Raw genomic sequence first — 21711 nt, forward strand, 5'->3', positions numbered from 1 at the left:
CCGCCCCCCACAAGCTGTGTATATACATAGGGCAGCCTTTCAGCCTCTCCCAGGGTGGTTATGGGCATCCTCCTGTTCCTCCTCGGGTGGAACATGACCTCACAATGTCAAGCAAAGCATCGCATTCTTGGCCAGTGACAGAAGCACTGGGCAGGGAAAGGAGAGATAAGAGCCAGGGGCTGTCCCTCTTCTTTCTCCAGCCAGAGTGCCCGTGAACTGTGTGGGCCAGGTGAGTCCATGTCCCCTCCTGCCCGCTCTCCCGGGATCCGCAGCCAGACCTGACCCATGGCAGGGGTGCCCTGCCTCTCGCTAGGTGAGAGGGGTGGCCTGGCCTGGCTTTTGGCTTGCACAATGGCTGCCATCGAGGCCCCATGAGAACTGAGCACTGTTCTCGTTCCTCTTTCTGAGGTTGCTCCCTGCCCTGCCCCCACTGCCTGCTCAGCGGCTTTCCGCAGGCCTCCAGCCTGCCCCTCTCCCCTCACACCTTCCCCTGAGGCCACAGAGGATGCCTGCCCCACCTGCTGCTCGGGGGGGGGGGGGGGGGCTCTAGTATTCCCTGCAGACTTTGTTCCTCTCAGTTTTTACCCCTCCCTGTTGGTCTTTGAATTCCCGAAGAACTACGCGGTCTTGCTTCGGTGTGAGGGACTCGGGGCGGGGTGGGGGGGGAGCTGAAGACCTCAGTTCAGTTCGTATTCTGTGACTTGCCTCTTTACCTTCACTCTCTCCGTTAGACCTTTACCCTCTGCTTTCCAGTAGCTGCATCGAATTCTCCAGAATGAACGTACCATAATTTATTTTACCATTCTCTTGTTCATAAGTATTTTGGTTCTTTTTCTCTTGTTATTTGCTTCAGGTTAAAGTTACGCCGTCACGAACATTCTTGCAGTTTTACCTTCGTGAGTGAGAGCTTCTTAGAATCTCTGGGAGGAAGTTACACCCACTTTATTAATTTTTATTTGCATCAATGTTTAAGAAGCCAGATAGTTGTAAAAAGGCTTGTAGGGGCACCTGGGTGGCTCAGTCGTTAAGCGTCTGCCTTCGGCTCAGGTCATGATCTCAGGGTCCTGGGATCGAGCCCCGCATCGGGCTCCTGGCTCAGCGGGGAGTCTGCTTCTCCCTCTCCCTCTGCTTGTGTGCACTCCCTCCCTCTCCCTCTCTCTCTCTCTCTCTCTCTCTCTCTCGTATAAATAAATAAAAATAAAGAATAAAATAGAAATAAAAAGGCTTGTAACGCAGAACAGCAGCCGGTGCCTCACCTCTCCCCCCTCCTCACATCCCACTTACTACCGGTTTAAATGTTCTTTCTGCTGTGTGTGTCTATCTTTCTAACGAATATTCTCCCACTTTATGTCTGGACTCATCACTTACAGCCATTACCTAGTGCTTGTCTGTTAGAAGAGGTGAGGATTCAGCTGTCTCACACCCCCTCTCCTCCTTCCGAGGTAGAGGAGAATGGTTACTGGTTGAATCCGTGCATCTGTATTATGACTGTAAATATCCCTCACAGCTGAGAAGAGTGAGGCGCCTAGTGAACGGTGATTTTGCTTCCTTCCTGATAGGGCTCTACCTCTGGAGTTTTCTTGCCTCTCTGTCAGCTTCTTAATTCAGTTTTTTATGTGGCGAAAGCCATGAGAGATCTATCATTTTCAGCTTCTTTCTGGAGCCCTCCAAAGCCTGCTTCCCTTGGGTCTGTGTGCTCCCTGTTCTTATCCTGGGATTTCTCCTCATTATCCATTTAAAATTGCACCTTTCCCCCAGGCACTCCTGAGGCCCCGCTGATTTTTTCTTCCCTGTAGCACTAACAGCCTTCTAACATCGGGGAAGATTTGCTTATTCATTTGTCTCCCCCACCCTGCCTCCCGCCTGTGGCATTTCACGAGGGCAGAGATTTTTGTGTTTTGCTCGCCAGGGAATTGTCAACGTCTAGCACGGTGCCTGGTATGGAGTGGAGACTGAATCCATACTTGGTAAGTGGACAAATCCTGGGACTTGCCTTCCTCACCTTCGTGTGTGTTTTGTTCCTTCCCATTTCCTGAATCTCATGTCTTCTTCTTTCTTGGTTTCCTCCATCATTTGGTGGAGCACATCCTTTAGTAACTTTGTGAGAAAGGTCACTCTTCATGTTTGTGTGTACATATCTTTTTTTAGACTCTAGATCTATGTATTTATATGCAACTGCATTTAGTGTACGGTCTGGCAAATTTCACACGTAAGATGATAATACTAAGTATCTCCTAGGGTTGTGATGAGAAGTAAGATAAATCTTTAAAAAATGGTTAGCGTTCTCTGAGGACAAGTTGTCATTACTTTGTAAAGGCTACAGTAAACACAAAAGAAGGGTTTGTTGGGAGGCAGTTGGGTGCAGTGCCAAGAGCAGAGCCTTGCTGTTGGTCAGGGGTGGTTTTGAGTTCTGTGCTCTGTGACCTACTATACGATTGAGAGTAGGCAGGGCACCAAAGCCTCAGGTCTCTCATGTGAAAGAGGGAGATGGTCATAGTTAACCTCCTGCTTGCAGGGCTGTTGTGGGCAAAATCAGATGTGCTTTTAATATGTACTAAGGGTTATGACGTAGGATAACGTTCTCAGTGTTACTGAGTGTTGAATGTGGCTTGGCATGGTGGTAAGAGCTGGTATCTACCTTGACCTTGTCTTTGTGTTCACTGAGGGTTAGTGTCCGGAGTGGGGTAACCAGTTGGCAATTTTCACCCTGTATCAAAAGTCCCGAGAGGGATCCCTGTACTTTGGCCCAGCAGTTCCATCTGCTGAGAATTTATCCTAAGGAAATAAATAAAGGTGTGCCTGAATTTGAGTGCAGGGCCTTGTTAATGAGGAAGAAGTCCGGAACCAGTTCAGTGTCAGGAGGGAGCTCGATCAAGTACGTGGATCTATAAGCTATAGGCGGCCTCCAGTGGAGTCCTCCGCAGCCCTCACCACGGGGGAGGATGGCGGTCACATGTCAGCAGAACTGTACGGGATACTGGATGATGCATTGCTAAGTGAAAAAAGTATCCAAACCGCAGAAGCCCTTTTGGGGAATAGGAGTTATATTTACCATTTCGACTGTTGTTTAAGGTGCATCCATGTACAGAACACTGGAAGCTTGGACAAACAGAGGCTGTAGAGCCTAATGGTCAAAGCATAGCCTCTGGCATATGGGTATCAAGATCCTGGTTCTGGCACTGTGAGACCCAGGGCAAGTTATAGAACTGCACTGTGCCTCAGCTTCCTCACCCTTTCAAAAACAGGGGCCACACTAGCAGGGATGCTTACTTAGACATCAGGCATGAAAAATCTTTATTTTTTAAAAAAGATTTTATTTATTTGAGAGCACAAGCAGGGGGAGCAGCAGAGGGGAGAGAGAGAAGCATCCTCCCCTCGGAGCATCAGGGAGCTGGGACCCTGGGATCATGACCTGAGCTGAAGGCAGACGCTTAACTGACTGAGCCACCCAGGTACCCATAGGCATGAAAATTCTTTAGTAAGAATAAGTGCTAAACCAAAAAAAAAAAAAAAAAAGAAAGAAAAGAAAAAGGAATAAGAGCTGGGTCAATGTTAGTAGCTATCCCTGCTGTTCAAGAATTCTAGTTAGTGGGCTTATGGATTCGTTTATCTAATTATCCTCTGTATTGTCTAAACTGTTATTTTTCAAAATAAATACGTATTTCTTTTGGAAATAGAAAAAAAGGTTATTTAAAAGTATGCAACCTTGAGGTAACAAAGATGATTGTGATTTTGTTTAAAACAGCATGGTCATAACACAACAGTGTGAATGCATTTAATGCCACTTAGCTGTGCACATGGCAGATGATAGAATGGTTAAGGTAGTAAATTTTATGTCTACTTCACCACAAGCACAAAAACCAACAATAACACCATCATCATTAACAACTACAAGAAAATTCAACATCTCATCAACAGTAACGACTACAAAAAAATCCACAAAACCATAAGCAAAGAAAAAAGTTCTGCAAGTGTCCCTGCGACTATCAGCAGTGATGCCATGGGATTGTTTTCTGCCTTATAAATTGGATTTTATAGCCCAAATTTCCGTCCGTGAACACTGGTCAGTTTCCTAAGCAGCGAAGTTGCGTCTGTCGTTTGCGCAGAGCCCGGCTCCCGATCCCAACCACGCGTGGGAGCCCAGCCCCGCCGCTGCCTCGGGCGTGACCTTGGCCAGCTCGGCGCCCCTGCGAGCCTCAGTTTCCCCCGTGGGCCCCAGGGATGACAGATTTCCCCCCCAGCCCCCCCGCATCTCCCGCCCGGTCCCGCCCTGCGGCCCCGAGATTGGCTCGCGCGGGCCGCCCCACCTCTGAGGCGGGGCCGGGCCGCTCCCGCCCGCCGGGCCCCAATCCGGAAATGCGGCTCGGGGGCGCCGGCGAGGCCGGCCGAGCCGCGGCGGAGGGACGGCGGGCGCGGCCAATGGGCGCGGGCGGCGGCGGCGGCGGCGCGGCGGAAGTCCCGCCCGGCGTCGCGCGGGGGCGGGGCGGAGCCGGGGGCGGCGGGCGGCGGGGCGGGCGCAGGATGAGGGCGGCCATTGCTGGGGCTCCGCCGCTGGGAGGAGGACGCTGAGGAGGCGCCGAGCAGCGCAGCGTTGCGGGGGAGGTGCCCGCGCCGACGCGGGGCCCATGGCCAGGACCACCAGCCAGCTGGTGAGTGCGCGCCGGCCGCCCGGGCACGGCGGCCCGTCACCCAGGCAAGCGCGGCGGCCGCTGGGGCCCGGCGAGGCGGGGCGGCCCCGCGTCCCCAGGGCCGGGCGGCGCCTCACCTGCGGCCGGGCGGCCGGGCCGGGGACCGCGGGCTTCGTGAGGGCGCCTCTCGGCCGCCGCGGGGAGCCCGGGCCCCGGCGCGGCGGGCGCCTGCCCGGCGGGGGCGCTGACAGACGCGCGGAGGGCGGGGGAGGCTGGGGAGGTGTCACTGGCTTGTCGCGGTGGAAGTGCTCGGAAAGTTTGTTTTCGGCGCGCCGCGGCCTGGAGCTGAGCCTCCGGGGTTACCTTTCATTCCGTCTGCGGAGGAACCATCCTGGGCCTTCACCTGGAACGGGGTCCCAGTGCCTCTGCCGCAGGGAAGCGGGAGGGACGAGTTCTTGTTCACAGCACCTGATGCTCCAGGCTCCCCCCAAATTCACGGTTAGGGTGGAATCTGGTAGACTCCTTTCCCGGCCCGGCGGAGCGGCATTGGGTGCTTTTCCTGCCTTGGGGCTCTTTTCCAGCACTGGTTTCAAGTGTGGGAAGCCCCAGGGAGGTCGAACTTGAACCTGCTACCGAGGGGAGAGTGATCGTGACCCCGAGGAGGGATTGCAGGGGAAAAGAAAAAGGAAAGCACTTGTTGGGTGAAATGTTTTGCTTAAAAGTATCGTTAGTGTTTCCATGGTTTTTTTTTTCCTGTTGTTAAAAGTATCCTTGGCGTTTTGATGTTTTCCCCGTGTTTGAGTTTTGAAGTCGCAAAGATGGTTTCAGGATTTATACCTTGGGCGCGACTATGAAAGTGGGTGATGGAAGAATGTCAACACAGCTTGCAAAATTTGGTTCAAAAGACAAATCAAAATCACTTAAGTGAATGAAGATCCAGGAAACTTACCTGACTCGTTGTTTTTCAGCATACAGCTTTGCAGTAGCGGTTCTTAAGCCTTTTGGGGAGTCTCGAACCCCTTTGAGAATCTGGTGGAAGGTATAAATCCTCTCCTGAGAAAAACACTGAATTACCCTGCATTTTGTAATTACCTTACCAGGTTCTTGAATCTTCTGCACCTCATCCATGGACTTCAGGTTAAGAACACTGTAGAGATGGGTGACGATCCAGAGTCGTAAGAGGACCTGTTCAGTTGAGAAAATGGTGAAAGGCGAAGGGGCTGTCTTTGACTGTTGCGACATGTGGCTGTACCCTGGGGTGTCTGGGCTAACAGGCAAAAACACGAATTGGGCTTCTTGGCGAGACTCAGTGGAGGCCGGGGGTGATGACAATCATGGAAGTGTGTAAAATGAACTTTCCGTACAGCGGTGCTGTTGCAGTGTAAGGTGTGTACTTGGGTGGAGATCATGACAAGAGGCAAAGAGCCCATTTCCTTGTGGTCTTGGTTGTTCCACACAATGGGCATTGGATATCTGGAGTTTTCTTTCTTTTTTTTTTTTAATTTTATTTATTTATTTATTTGACAGAGACACAGCGAGAGAGGGAACACAAGCAGGGGGAGTGGGAGGGAGAAGCAGGCTTCCCGCCGAGCAGAGAGTCCGGGCTCCATCCCAGGACTCTGGGATCACTACCTGAGCAGAAGGCAGACGCTTAACGACTGAGCTACCCAGGCGCCCCATCTGGAGTTTTCTTTGCATAAGTCATCTTTTTAGGGCAAAAATGCTGGAATCCAGTGAGAGCAAATGAATCGCGTTATGAAGGAGAGACCTCTCTGTCTGGAAGTGAGAGGAACAAGGCTTTTGTGTCTTCAGCTAGATTCTCTCCCTCCCCGTGTGAGAATTGGCCATATTTCTTCTCAGGGATGGCGGCGTTGCCTCTAATATTGGCTTTTCACCTGAAGACGGTCAGATATGCATCGTTCAAGTGGGTTTGCACCTAGATTTTATTTATTTATTTATTTATTTATTTGTCCCAGAGTGAGAGCGTGTGCGAACAGGGGGAGGGGCAGGCAGAGGGAGAGGGAGAAGCAGGCTCCCCGCTGAGCAGAGAGCCTGATGCAGGATTCGATCTCAGGACTCTGGGATCATGACCCTAGCTGAAGGCAGATGCTCAATCGACTGAGCCACCCAGACATCCCTGCATCTAGATTTTTAAGGTGGCATTGTGTGGAGAAGCCCCCATCCCCGTTATTAAATTTTCCCGTTTCTCTAAGCCTGTGCAGCCAACAGGGGGAGTAGTACAAATGAAATCTGAAATTGGTTTAGTCTCCTTTGATTTGTAGGTGGGCCAGAGGCTGGAGGAACCATTTCTTGAGCACTTACTTTAGAAGCAGGCACTTTTCCAGATAGCTCACCCCATGTTGCTTGATTTCTGTTACTAGTGCTGTGTGAGGTAGGTGTCCTTCCCATTTTACAGATGCGGAAACTGGGATGCGGGTAAGTTAAGTATCCGCTTGGTAAACAGTGTGAATCCGTGTCTGAGTGGTGGCAGGGGCCTGGGCTCCACTCTGCCCCCTCACATGGGGAGCACCCTGAGGAAGGGTCTGCTGGGCGGCTCAGTGCGGCACTTGGCTTGAGGAAGTCCGTGGTGCCACTGCCCAGAACGTTTTCCCTGGGGGTTGTGCCTGAACGTCTGGACTCTGCCGTGCTGGAGGCAGGAGAGACATCTTCACATGGAAGGACAGCCCGCTTATTTATTTCTTTGGGCAGATGGCTGAACTCTGTGACCCCTGGAGCCTGTTTCAGCCTCACGCTGTCAGAAAGCAGCTGTTTGGAAAGAGGCTCTGCTTCATCTGTATTTGAGTGCTGATATTCTGAATGCGTGAGGCTTGGAGTCCTCCCTTTGGGAAACAAGAACTGTGCAGAGATTTTGTTAAAGGTAAAATGGGAGATCAGGCAGACCGGCTCCCCTCACACTCTAGGTAGGGTGGCTCTAGCTTTTGCAAGGGTGGCTGCATCTGGGCGGGAAGGCGGCTGGGAAAGTGGGCAACATGGAAGGAAGTGGGTTCTGATTTCCACACTCCTTTTTGGGCCTCTTCTCCTCAGGAGTCTTCTGCGGTGTGTTGTATTTCTGTTCCTGTGACACCCCTACAGCAATTGGGAGCTGGCAGGGCGAGGTCCCTGTACTAAGAGGTGGAAGTGGAGGTTTGCGTGGTTCTCTGACAGCGTTTTGTGGGAAGGATCGCAGCAGCAGCCTGTCGCAGAGAGCTCTTCAAAGCAGGTCTCAGCCTCTCCGCTGCCTTAGCACAGCTTGGGGGATGAAGAAAAGGTGGCTCCTGGGCGTGTCGTCCTTTTCACTCTATGCTCTTGTCCCGACCCGCCTGACGGGTTTGGGTGCATGTAGGCAAGGGTCTGATGAATGGGGAATTGCTGCAGAAATGGGGTGAGAAGCCCAGTCCTCTCTGAGTTGAAGGAGTGTGGAGAACCTTCCCTGGCACTATACTTTGTCTCTTTCTAAGGAGTGTCTTCTAGGGAAATGGACTTTGCTGGAACCCCACGCGCTGCTGAGGAACACTTGATGCTGAAATGACTCCCTCAGCAGGTGCGAGGGCCAGGGCCGATGTGTGCAAGCTCTGTGCCTGCCCTTTGGATGACAGCCGGCCATAGGGGGGAGGAGTACAGTTGTTTTGAAGGCAGGTTCAAAGGGCAAATCACCGGGGGAGGAAGTGTTGTGGGAAACCAAGTTTTGGACATGTATCGTTCAGGCCTGTTCAGCAGTGCTGTCGCCTTTAACTGGCTCGCATTTGTTACCAGACCCTTTAAAAAATTGTTTGGGGGCGCCTGGGTGGCTCAGTCGTTAAGCGTCTGCCTTTGGCTCAGGCCATGATCCCAGGGTCCTGGGATCAAGCCCCGCATCAGGTTCCCTGCTTGGCGGGGAGTCTGCTTCTCCCTCTCCCACTCCCCCTGCTTGTGCTCCCTCTCTCGCTGTCTCTCTCTGTCAAATAAATAAATAAAATCTTAAAAAAAAAGTTGTTTGAATATCTAGAACCAGTGGTGTATCCAGTCTCTAGCTGAATCAACAGGCAGAGTGCATTTTTTCAAGAGTAATGGTAAATACGTTCTGATGATAATGTCTTAGAGGAGAATGGCCTTTTTGGGTTCGTGATGGTTCTTGGTCTGCTTTCAGTGTTTGGTTGCACTTACGTAGCTGCACAAAGTCTGTTTCCATCCCCTTAGTGTAGAAAATTTTCCTGATTTTAACTGAGATTTTTTACTCCCAAGAAATTCCAAGTTATTTTGAATGTCTTAGGAGAGGTAGTTTGCTATAAAGGATCTATGTTTGTGGCTTTCATATCCTTCATCAGGGCAATTGATGGAAGTTTGTGCTTAAATAGCTGGATTGCACATAGGCCCGCGGAAGGAGAGCTGACTGCACTGCACGGTCTGCCTATGGAAAAGATGGGACATGCCCTACACTAGCAGCCCCTGCCTTGTTGCACAGCCCACGGAAGACCAAACAAGCATGGTTTTCATTTGGAATGTTGTCTGGGGGCGTGATGAAGGTAGACACATAGTTCCTGGTGGCCCCACAGACAGGATCAGGTGCCCGGTGCACCAGCCACTGTGCTTTGAATCAGCTTGCAGCCTTCAGGGAAGCCAAGTATTTAAAGTTGTTGTGTGAAGGTATGTCTGAATGCCAGGGAGGTTCGTCCTGGAGGTCTGTGTCTTCTGCGTGTTTGTGGAGCTTGTGGCAGGTCTGTCCACGTTGGAAAGGCTGACAAGAGGCTGCGTGCAGACGACTGCGTGTGTGCATCTCGGCAGTATTTCAGTCAGAATTCATCGGGGTGAGAGCTTAGCTGTTACAATGATTTCATTGTTAAAGTCTCATTCTTCAACCTGTTTTTCTCTTTTGGAATTAATTGTACTGCAGTGGGAGTTGTATCTCAAAGCGACAGCTGTATATCGGATGTTGTCAGAGAAGGCTGATAAGATTTGCAGGGAAGCTTGAAGTCTTACAGAAATTCTTGTTGTGTGCTTTGACCTGTAGTGGTGACCTGTGAGGAATGGGGCTCGCAGTTAACTTTTCTGCTGTCCCTCCCTGTTTCTGAGAGATGGGGAGCACAGGGCCTCCCACCCCCCTGGGGGGGGAGACCGTGCTCTTGAACCCAGTGTGAAGCAGGTGTGTGGACTCCGTTGTGGCCTGGCTGCGGATGCTGCCGTGCAGTGAAGGAAGGGATGCCACCTGGAGGGGCGGCCACATTGTGCTCTTGTCGTGCACTCTCCCCTGGCGGGGCTCAAAACACCTCAGGCTTTCTTCCTGGGTCCCTCTTTCCTGGGCATCGAGAAGTGAGCATTTGCTGGAAGGGTGCCCCGGTAACAGTGTTCCTGGGACTTCCCCCAGCCTCTCAAGGCCTGTCACTTTGCTCCTCCTCAGTGAGGGTCCCTTCTCAGATGCCCCTGCCGTGTGCCCTCTCCCCAGCCTATACAGGATAGTGTCCACGATGTTCTGGGCTGCCAGGTTCTCCTCTTTAGGCTCTTCCTCTTTGCCTGAAGAAATTCCCTTCAGTGGAAACTACCCCCTGGTGGCTGTGAAGCCTTTCCTGACCAGTCAGCTTCTTTGTGTGTCCCTCCCCACCCTTGCCCCCTTTGGTCTGCAACAGGTTTTGTTATGTAGTCAGCTCTGAAACAGGTTCTGCGCTTTGTTGTGTCCTTATCTTTTCTGAACCTTGAATCTCTAGATGGCTTCTCTGACTCTTTCATGCTTTCTCCTCATGGTTCTCATATCTGGGCTTCCTGTGGTGTATTTGTCACATACCTATCTTAACATTTTTGCTATTTGTTAACAAAAACATGTCTGAATTCTACATGTGCATTCTGATTTCCTTGTATTTAGAGTTGTATATACTTGAGCGGGGGAGGGTTTCATCATAAAACTATTGCCTATTTAATGCCCAATATGAAAGCATTCCAAACTAGGAAGGAATCGGATGGTTCAAAACGTGGATTCATGTCCCACTCTTTCATCATCTAGGGAAATACAATTGAAGAAGGGGATATCTGTTTTTTATACATGTATATTGTATCACGTTCTTGACCCTTAAAGGCTTTATTTCAAAGGTATTGGTTTCTTTTTGTACTACAGCTCTTCCTGGCAGGTTTCGGCGACCAATTGTTGGGTTAAATCTGGATGAGCAAACTGTCAGTGTCGAGCATATAGTGTTTGAGCTGAGGCTTTTCTTGTTGGCACTGCCGCAGTGGTGGGCGAGGCTGGCGGCGGACCACTCGTCGCCATACCTGAGTACCAAACCTGTAGAAGAGCCAACGTTGGTGATGTGGACTCTGCATGAGAGGCAGCTGCTTTCCCATAAGGACGACAGTTTTCTTAAAAGGTCCCTAACTGAGGATGAGGATCACCCTAATAGTCCTCTGACCAGAAGCCAAGCTCCTATTCCCATATGGTATAGGGACCTTAGGGGAAATGGCAGAGCTCTCTGCTGCTTTGGGCAGGGTCGGTGAGGGCTCTCCCCAGGCCTTGACTTGGCTTGAATTTCTAAGTGTCCTGTCCTAAAGGGGGCGTGTGCTCTGTGGTTGGGTGGAGCTGTATCAGCACCACAGCTGTGGCTCCAGGTGGATATAGTGCCACCTCCTTGGGTGCCACCTGGAGGGGCGGCCACATTGTGCTCTTGTCGTGCACTCTCCCCTGGCTGATGGTCCTGGGGGGTGTCCAAGCAGCCCACCTTGTCTTAGAGGTTCCCTCCGTGGACCTGTGCACCTCTCACTCACCATGCTCCGTGAGTGAGAGAGCCACCAACCTAGGGGGAGGGCAGAAGTGACGGGAATGTTAGACCTGGCGTGTGCAGTGGTGCATGGAGCCCTCCTTTGGGAAATGAGGGGACCAGTCCATTTGGGAAAATTGCCGCGACTCTGATTCTGCTCAGCTGTGTTCTTAGGAAGGTCTCATCTGGAGAGTCACAGCAGCCAGACCCTGGGAGGCACGGAAGGTTGCAAGCCAACTTACTTAGAAAGCTAAGGAGCTTGATAACTGCTCATTTCCGGGCTCTTGTCATTATTAACTGGCTTCCTTCCTTGAGGGTGAGCACTGAGCTGTTCTGCATTCTTTCCTCTCAGAGTGGCCTGGGACTTAGGCTGGACAGGAGGCTGAGAGAATAATCTGTTCCCTCAGTGCGTGATCTCTGAAGCTCAGCGTTTACTGCCCTTTTTTTTCCATTGTTAACTCGTTTTTTCTTCCTGCAGTTTGGCATTTTTTTTTCATTGGGTGTTTTCATTGGTCAAAATTATAGTCTTCTATTGATTGTGTGTACGTAGCTGGTTATTATCAGATATACAGCCTCAAAAATGTGTATCTAAATATAGATTTTATTTGTGAATGCATTTTATTCTCTTTCCTAAAAAAAGAAAACAAAACTCATAATCTAAATGACCTTTTTTTTTTTTTTTTTAGATCTTGGGAAACTCCTGCGCACAAGATGCTGGCACTGTGTTTTGTATCTCTGGGGTGGAAGGGGGTGAGGATGGGTTGGTGATGGAGAAGAGACATGGACAGGGCGCCTGGGTGGCTCAGTTGGTTAAGCGACTACCTTCGGCTCAGGTCATGATCCTGGAGTCCCGGGATCGAGACCCGCATCGGGCTCCCTGCTTAGCAGGGAGTCTGCTTCTCCCTCTGACCCTCTTCCCTCTCGTGCTCTGTCTCTCATTCTCTCTCTCTCAAATAAATAAATAAAATCTTAAAAAAAAAAAAAAAGACATGGACAGAACCAGGGCTGCACACTCAGGGCCTAAAGGAATCCGTGCGTGAAAAAGATGGCAGCTTAGTGGGTGGAGGACAGCCTACATGCGACTGCCCACCTCTGGAGCCCCACCAACCAGAGCCCTGCCCCGGGGGCTGAAGGGAGACAGTGTCCCAAGGGGAGGGCATTGCCCTGCCAGCCTTTGTGGGGCTGCCCCAGAGAGGAGCGCAGAAGAACCTGGGCCCAGGTGCACTGAGCAGGGAGGGGCTTTCCTGGCAGGGCAAGCCCAGAGGGCCAGGCAGCCTGGGCGCAGCCAGGTGTGGAGGAACTTTGAGGAGGAAGCACCATTTCTAGTGCTGGGAAATGTCTGTTTCCGAAAACAAGACGGTGGTGGTATTAGGAAATGCATTCTAAACTTTTTCTGTTAGTTTTTTTCTATCTTTCAAGTGTATTACTTTCCTTCAGTAGCCCTACCTACATTTTTCAAATTAGCGTTGAAGCACTGACTCTTAAGTTTTTAAATGACGGGATGTTTTCAGATCCTCTAAGTTTTCTTGAAGCTATCAAAGCCTCCAAACTTATTTTTAAAATAAACTTGGGGTGGGACGCCTGGGCGGCTCAGTCAGTTAAGCATCTGCCTTAGGCTCAGGTCATGGTCCCAGGGTCCTGGGGGATCGAGCCCCACATCAGGCTCCTTGCTTGGCGGGGAACCTGCTTCTCCCTCTGCCTGATGCTCCCCCTGCTTATGCGTGCGTGCGCTCTCTCTCTCTGTCTTTCTCTGACAGATAAATAAAATCTTTTTTTTAAAGATTTATTTATTTACTTATTTGAGAGAGACCTGTCACCCCACTTCCCCTGATGTTAACATCTGTGCAGCCACTCCACATCTGTCAAAACTAAGGAATGAGCGTGGGTGCCAGGCTCTGAACTGAATGCAGCCCTGGTTGAGGCTCTCTCCGTTTCCCCCCAGGGCCCCATCTGGCAGCCACACTCAGTTATCCTCACATCTCCTTGGTCTCCTTTGGTGGAGGACACACTCTCAGTCTTTCCTTGCCTTTTTTTTTTTTTTTTTTTTAAGATTTATTTATTCATGAGAGACAGAGGTGGAGAGAGAGAGAGAGAGAGAAGCAGGCTCCCAAGGAGCGGGGAGCCCGATGCGGGACTTGATTCCAGGACCCCGGGATCATGACCTGAGCCGAAGGCAGATGCTTAACCATCTGAGCCACCCAGGCACCCAGTCTTTCCTTGCTTTTCATGAAGAGTACTGGTGAGGTATTTTGTAGACTGTCTCTCAATTTGGGTTTGTTGGATGTTTTTTGGTGATGACACTGGGGTTATGGGCTCAGGAAGCATCCCACAGAGGTAGGGTGCCCCTAGGGGCGTCCTATCAGGGGTCACTGGACTTATCACTGGTGAGGTGAAATAGGATTACTTCTTATTGATTGGAATTAGGCCTATGGCCCTGCTCTGCTCTCTGATACTGGTGGTTTTGTCGTAGAACAACAACCGCCGTATTTCCATTTTGGAAGGGACCTTCGTGCTCACCCACTTGGATCCTCCCGAGTTCCAGATGAAGATACTTGGGACCTGGAGGACTTCTAACTTAGGGACTAGGTCAGGGCTGGCATGAGGTCCAGGTGCCTGCCTATCCTGGCTGCTTTCTGCCAGCCTGGGCACTCCCGGGACACCACGGGGACTGAGATATCCCCAGGTGCAGAGTGAACCCGAACTCCCTGATAGAACTGGTTTCTAATCAGGACCAGGTCCCTGTCCCTCTGCATTATTTGCAGCTAGTGATCCAATGGGCATTTGCCCTGGACTGCTCAGGTCCTCTGCGCCCAGTCCCTTCCTGCTTTCTTTGCAGGCAGGAGGCTGGAGTTATGTCACCTGGCCTTTGTGAAAGTAGGTGGTTGGGTTTGATTTGTTCTCTTTTAGCTTTTTTCCTTTCTGGTGAAGCTACAGTTCTTCATTGTCTGAAGACCTTTGTCTTGAGTCACAGATGAACCTGTAACTTGGCTGTTACTTGGGGCTTTTAGATTGAACCCTGAGCAGAATTTGGAGTTTTTTCTAGCCTGGAACTCAGAAGATAAGCATCTCAGGAAAATCCTGAATTTGGTTTATTTTCCCTCCCATCTACACATTTGCCTCTCCAACCTCCTTTCTATATAACCACAGCACCTACGAGACTTACGAAGGTAGGAATTGATAGGAAGAAAACAGGGCACGGGTGTAAGGGGAGAGCAGTCTGGATAAAATGATGGTGGTGGCTCCTGGCAGGGGGAGCAGATGGGCCTCGGAGCTCTGACCTGCCTGAAGGCTAAGAGAAGGCCAAATACAGATGGGCCTGCCTGCCCACCCTTCCTGCTTTCATCCTCCTTTTCTGTCTCTTAAATTGGTTGTTGAGAGGAGGTGTGGATGAATGTCATGCTAGACAAAATAGATCTTTCTCTGCACGCTGATGGTGTTGTGAAGTTCCGCTGTGGGAGTTAGCCATTAACACTGGGACAGTCTTTCTGTGTCTCAGTTGGCTATTACTGTTCCCAGTAAGAAACTATTCAAAATTTGCAGATACGGAGCCCAGGAAGGGAGGGCAGCTGCTTATGGTGCCTTTTCAGGTGTCAGGAGAGGTGGCTTCCGCTGTTCAAAATCGCTGTCTCTTCTGCTGTTGCAAACCATGCAAGTGTTTGTTGCTGGAGGGGTGTTCCTGCCAGATGACATTTATTCATGTGGCCAGTGACATTCTGGGGGCTGGTTTTTGTTTTTGTTTTTTCCTATTTCAAGGAGTGAGAACTTTCAGAGGGTTAAAAATCAAAAGTCTGACCACATTAGTCTGGCATTTTCCTTACAGGGTAGGTAAATCTGTTAGGGTTACTAGAACAGTTAATCCATATCGCTGTGATTATATGTTTGTGTGTGGATAAACTGATGGAAGATAAACAAAACCAGGACATTTTAAGGAACTGTGGGAAGTTCCCATAGGTCCCTTTACCGCTCTCAAGAATCTTGCACCTCGCCAGGGGAGATGTTCACTTGCAGGTACATGAGTCGTGGGCCGGCAAGGACAGAGTGCAGCCCTGTCCGCAATGAGGTTGAAGGACACAGGAGGAAGAGAGGGCACAGTTAGTGAGTCATTATCAGGGAGGGGAAGGTAATGGGGGCAGCTGTAGCAGTCACATGTGTGGGAAGCACTGAGGGGCTCCAGCCCAGCAGAGAGCACCAGAGGGGAGGGGAGGGAATGGTAGGGCTGGAACCCCAGAGAAAGGTCCTCATTTCATTGGAAGTGCCCATGTGCTTTAGATTTTAAGTTTTGACTTTTGGAGGCCGTGGGAGGTTTCCCCTAAGGAGCTGGGGTCGGAAACTGGAGAGTGGGAAAGAAGAGGCCCCCAGGGTTTGGCTTCCCTGGGTAGGACAGGAAACAGCTCAGCATCTGCTGGCCTTAGCGCTTCATGAGGTAACCTTTTGATCCAAGTTAGGTATCACTCAGATTTCCAGACTAGATTGTGGGGAAAATGTTTGCTGAATGAGTTTAATTCCCAGTGAGGTCCATATTTAAGTGGTGTATAATTAATGTGGTTTTAGATTAGAAACCCAGTCTTCCTTAGTTGTCAACTTTAATATGTTAAATTATTAATTTTAAAGCAAAACAGAAGGCAAGAGAGTGTTGTTACTGTTTTCTGACTAATAATAGATTTTACTTAGTAAAGCTTTTAATGCATATTCTAGATTTTGTCCAAGGTTATTTGGCCGTGAAATGAAATCTGAAGTATATGGATTAATTGTCTTTGAAATGTTGCTGTTTTTCTGATATAGCTCCGGGATGACAGGCTTGAAAAGCAGAAATAGGATTTCCACACTGGGCCCCCACTGGTAGGTAATGATTTCTGCCCCACTGAGAGGATCTGTGTCTGAAAGATGCTAGCTTATTCATCTCGTTAGCAAGTATCTCATCACGCTTCCTGAGTCCTTGTTGAATGAGTGAGCTGGTGAACCTGGAAGTTCAAAAGATCTATTGGTCCCATGTGATATCACCAGTGTCCTTGGAGGACTTAGTGGCCTCTGTGGTGGGTGGGCCACTCAGAAGGCCTCTTGAAGCCCCTACCCTCTGGGAGCTCCTGTGCCAGCCCTGTTGGCCCTGCCCAGGTCGGACTTTGTCCTTGGCAGCTAACAAGGTTAATAGTTACAAGGAGCCCACTAGAAGATCTGTTTTTCACCCAGTGGCCCAGCAATCCTCATTGTTTCCTTTCTGTCTTCTTTTTCTTTTTTTTTTAACTAAATTGGGACCCCCGTTGGACCTGACACGGTTTTGTCTCCTGTCTGTTTTCACTTAACATTTTTGCTTGAGCTTTTCTGTAACCCTCTTCTGTGGCGGCGTCCTGGTCCTCTCTGGGTAAACCGTGAGCTTCTGTTGGTGGACGTTTACGAAGGCTGTTTCCAGTTTTCCAGTTTAGTAATTTCTTAATGAATGGTTTTTGGGTTTTTTGTTTTTGTTTTTGTTTTTTAAGTAATCTCTGCATCCATTGTGGAGCTCGAACTCAGAACCCTGAGATCAAGAGTTATATGCTCCACCGACTGAGCCAGCCAGGAGCCCTTTAATGAATGTTTTTGTAATGCAAATTTTAGTCTGAATTTCTTACTCTTTGGGCTAGATTCTGTGCATATGAATTTGCCAGGGAAGAGGGTGTGAGCCTAAGGTGTGTTATATAGAGTGATTACTAAATGCACCCCACAAAGGGCCTGCCAGGTTAGGGCCCCACTTCTTCATTACCTGGCTGACATGGAATATCAGCATCTGAGAGACACCCTCTGCTAACTGGGGTGGAGTTTGAATGTGGCTTCACTGCTGGGTGTGGGACTGTGGCCAGAGACCTGCCTTGTGTGTCAGTGTCCCCAAAAAAACGGATGTTGAGGGGTGCCTGGGTGGCTCAGTCATTAAGCGTCTGCCTTCGGCTCAGGTCATGATCCCAGGGTCTTGGGATCAAGCCCCACATTGGGCTCCCTGCTCAGCCGGAGGCCCTGCTTCTCCCTCTCCCACTCCTCCGCTTATGTTCCCTCTCTCACTGTTCCTGTCAAATAAAATCTTTAAAAAAGGGATGTTGAGTTATTTTGAGGACTAACCATGATAATATGAGTAAAATGCTGAGAGGAGTGTGTAGGAAACAGTAAGCACTTAATAAATGTTAATTATTTGTTAGAAGTAGAGGAAAAATGGCATTTCATTAATTTTATCTTAAGCACCGGTAAAGATGTATCTATCCATAAAGGGTATATATAATTATATGGGGAATTAAAAGAATGAACACAGAAACAGATTCGCATGTGTACCCACCACCCTGCATTAAACATAAGAGTTTGGCTAAGTTCTTAGGAGTCTTCTGAGTGACCGTCCTGATTGTAATCTTATCCCCTGCGGTTCAGGGGTAACTGGCATCCTGATGTTCATGTTAATCAACTTAATGGTGTGTGAAGGTTACCTTTAGGCATTTCCAAAATTCGGGAAGTAAGGAGAGCTGTGTGTCCACGCAGACTGTACTTCAGCGTCGCCTAGTGTTTGTGTGGTGACGTCTGTACAGAGTTAACAGTGAGGAGGCAGTGTTTGCTGAGGGCTGCCATCTGTCAGGCCTGAGGACTAGACCACAGGTGGCTGGTAGCCCCGACCTTGTGTTCTACCGCCTGCCTCTCCTGCTTCTTGCTGGCGGACGAGCTCCAAGGGGCTGGAGGACAGCGTGGAAGACAGGTACAGTGGCATCCTCAGGGATTACCCACTGAATGCTTCTCCCTTCCTTCTTGCCCTTTCTCCACCCTGTTCCGTGGTTCAGTGGAAACAGTCTTACTCTGGTCTTCTTTAAATCCAGCCTGCTGACCACCTGGAGCTTCTCCTGGTGAATGTGGTTCCACACTGATTAGGAGAAGCTGCCTTTGGCTTTGTGTGGTGCTGCACTGGAGGACTGGTGGCCACTGGTCTTGTGTGGGCCAGCTCCCTGACTGCCTGCAGTTGAAGATCTGTGTGGCCCACATAGCATGTGGCCCACATAGCATGTGGCCCAGTGTGTGTTAGGAGCTCAGGCAGACAGGCACCAGGCCGAGAATCCCCTCCTGCCACTTTAGGCCCTAGCTACGCCCGGTCTGCCGACACACCTCACAGGCTGCTTCCTGCTCTTGTCTCTTGCAGGCACTCGGCAGCCCTCAAGGGCTGGGTCGATGTTATCAAGGTCATTTGATAGAAGAGTAAATTAGGGTTCAGAGAGTGTGGCTTCCCCATGGTTACCCCTGGTTTCAGCTAAGTCACAGATCTAGAACTTGGGTCCTGGATTTTGCTACTGCACCACAGTTGTTCCTCGTGGTGGAAGTTGGGGCAGTTGGGGAGGCAGCAGTGGTTGCTGGGCCTAGCTTTGTGGGATCTCTTGGGGTGGGAGGAGGTTCTTACTGAAATATTCTTTGCCACTGAGCCCAGTTGATGTGAGAGCAGTGTTCCTTTGGGGATGAGCTGGCTGAATTGGGGGCAGCTTCCCACTCGTTTTTATACAGGGGCCTCGAGGGAGATGTTCCCACGGTGTGGTGTGTCGGCTATACCTCTCTCAGGGTGTTTCAGAGCCCCAGAGCACGCTCTGCCCAGATAGTGTTTAAAGACCACTTAGCTTTTTGAGTTTGGGATCCTTTCCCAAGGAGAAGTTGCTGGCTGGAACCTTAAGCTGTGTGGCAGCATCTTGACCATAGAAGGGCCTGATTTTGATCGTGGTTTCTCTCCTGGTGGTTTGGGGGCTCAGCCTTGTATCATTTTATCTGCCTCAGAGTTAGAATTGGGCCTCCCAATACAATATATAGTGGATTCCGTTTTACTTAGACACATAAACCACGTTTGGGAAGGGGATGGGCTTCATTTTTTCCCTCAAAAGGCTTAATTGATGATCTGATGACCCTTGGATGGGAAACCTTTGTGTGTCTTCTGTGTTACTTAATCGTAAAAGTGCCTTTAGTGTGCTCCCTCCAGAGTAGTCTGGCTGGTGTGCTTTGCATAGATTAACTCATTAAATCCTCACAGCAAGGGGCGCCTGGGGCTCAGTTGGTTGAGTGTAGTTCAGCTCTTGGTTTCTGCTCAGGTCATGATCTTGGGGTGGTGGGATCGAGCCCCGTGTCAGGCTCCGCCCCCATAAGATTCTCTTCCTCTCTCTGCCCTTCTGCTTGTGCTCTCTCTCTCTCTCAGATAAATCCTTACAGCAAGCCTGGGAGCTCTGGTTCTCCTTATCCTTTGCTATAAGGTGGAGAGCCTGAGCCACTCAGAGTTAACTGACGTAACTTGTTCAAGGTCAGACAGCCAGTGAGAAGCAGAGCTGAGATCCGAACCTGTAGAGTGCAAGTCCCAACAGTTTCATGCTAATGCTTCTTTCTTGTAACTTGTCTATCTGAGGCCCAGACTACTAGTTCATACACAGAAGGTTTAGACAGCTTAGTAACTAATGATTAAGAGTTTGGATATTTATTCTTGTGGTGTCACGGAATTAGGTTCTTCCTCAGTGTGTTTGTAGAAATGTAAAAACCCGGGGCGCCTGGAGGGCTCAGTTGGCTCAGGTCATGATCTCGGGGTCCTGGGATCCAGCCCCATGTCGGGCTCCCTGCTCAGCGGAGAGCCTGCAACTCCCTCTCCCTCTGCCTGCCCCTCTGCCTACTTGTGCTCTTTGTCAAATAAATAAAATCTTTACAAAAAAGAAAAAAAAGAACTGTAAAATCGTTGGGAGCCAAGACAGGTTTCAAGAACCTTACTTGCATTGCTGAGATATGGAGGGTGTAGGGCCACAGCTTTGAATCCTTGGCTTGTGGAGAGATGTGGCCTTCCCCTCAAGGTGAAAGACTTGATCTCATCACACCAACCCTGAGTCTGGCCTCAGGCTCCCCAAGCTCCTCCTTTGTTTGAAATCCTTGCTTAATTGGCATTTTATCCTTCTTGAAGAGATAAAGATAAGACACAGATAAAGAAACATCTGGAAGGATCTGAGAATTGCCAGTTAGTCCTCTTCCTGCAAATCCCACTCTGCCTCCTGGTGTCCACCCAGGTGCTGTTGCCTTTTCTCCTTGTCCCAGGGGCTCAGGTAGGATTGGGCTCATAGTAGGTGTTCAGTGAATGCCTGTCAGCGGGATGTGTGGATAAATCACGTTTCATTGTGAAGTGTTTTAAACTACATTTTTATTTATTTATTTATTTGAGAGAGAGAATGAGATGGAGCATGAGAGGGGGAAGGGTCCGAGGGAGAAGCAGACTCCCCGCTGAGCAGGGAGCCCGATGCGGGACTCGATCCTGGGACTCCAGGATCATGACCTGAGCCGAAGGCAGTCGCTTAACCAACTGAGCCACCCAGGCGCCCCTAAACTACATTTTTTAAACAAAAGAGGAAAAACCATGAGTTTCCCATCCTAACACCACCTTCAAACCACTTCAGGCTTAAGAGCAACTCTACAGTTTGAGCCCCATCCCCTGTCCCTTGTGCAGATGGGGCAGGCCTGGGAGTTGCTGTGGCTTCTCCCCAGACCCTGGAAGCAGCCTCCTCTGGCCTGGCTGAGCTTGCCCACCCCTGCCTGGCTTTCCCACCTGCCCAGTGAGGGCTGTCTTGCCATCACTGATTACTGACTGTGAGATGTGCTGTAAAAACCTGGGGCTCTGTATTTTCAAAATAAGCTTCCAGGGGCGCCTTGCTGGTTCAGTCGGTGGAACATGCAACTCTCAGTCACGGGGAGGGGGGGGTGTTGTAGGTTTGGGTCCCATGTTGGGGGTAAAGATTACTTAAAAAGAAAATCTTCAAAAAAATTAAAATTAAAATAAGCTTCCGTCTACCTGGTAGTCTCCTAAGGGTTAATGAAGCTGTCTTGTCTGGTGCCTGAGACTGGGTGGGACGCTCGAAGGAAATCTGTGGGTCATTTGTTCTCCTTTGTCCCAAGTTTATTTGCATTTTAACTTGTGTGTCAAAAACATTGTTACTTTTAGCAGTTGTGAATGGTAGATAACTGGATATTTTGATGCTGATATTTTCCTTAATTCTTAGTGGGTGATTAGTGTACTATATAGTTCAGTTGAGCCTTTTTTTTTTTTAAGATTTTATTTATTTATTTGACAGAGGTGCAGCGAGAGAGGGAACACAAGCAGGGAGAGTGGGAGAGGGAGAAGCAGGCTTCCCACCAAGCAGGGAGGACCCCGGGATCATGACCTGAGCTGAAGGCAGACACTTAACGACTGAGCCACCCAGGCGCCCCTAGTTGAGACTTAATACATTTTGGGTGGATATGAAAATGTAACTCGATCTCAAATTAATTGTCCCTTGAAAGTTTCTACTTCTAAGAGGGGACTGTTGAACTCAATACTCAAACTGTCAAAGAAGTTGAAATTCTTTAAGTTTTTACATACAATT

At 49.8% G+C, this 21711-nt stretch overlaps 1 protein-coding gene across 1 annotated transcript in view; it reads left to right on the top strand.

The window, feature by feature from the left end:
- The first annotated feature begins 4502 nt into the window (after positions 1-4502).
- PDPK1 (3-phosphoinositide dependent protein kinase 1) overlaps positions 4503-21711 on the top strand; it is a 69182-nt gene continuing 51973 nt past the window's right edge. Inside the window, exons 1-4 of the mRNA XM_035721973.1 lie at positions 4503-4649; positions 7338-7506; positions 7674-7848; positions 12031-12094. Coding sequence (XP_035577866.1) covers positions 7446-7506; positions 7674-7848; positions 12031-12094 — 300 coding nt within the window. The 5' untranslated portion in view covers positions 4503-4649; positions 7338-7445. The remainder of the gene's footprint in view (positions 4650-7337; positions 7507-7673; positions 7849-12030; positions 12095-21711) is intronic.

This window comes from Zalophus californianus, chromosome 10, assembly GCF_009762305.2.
Source record: "Zalophus californianus isolate mZalCal1 chromosome 10, mZalCal1.pri.v2, whole genome shotgun sequence".
Taxonomy (NCBI): Eukaryota; Metazoa; Chordata; class Mammalia; order Carnivora; family Otariidae; genus Zalophus; species Zalophus californianus.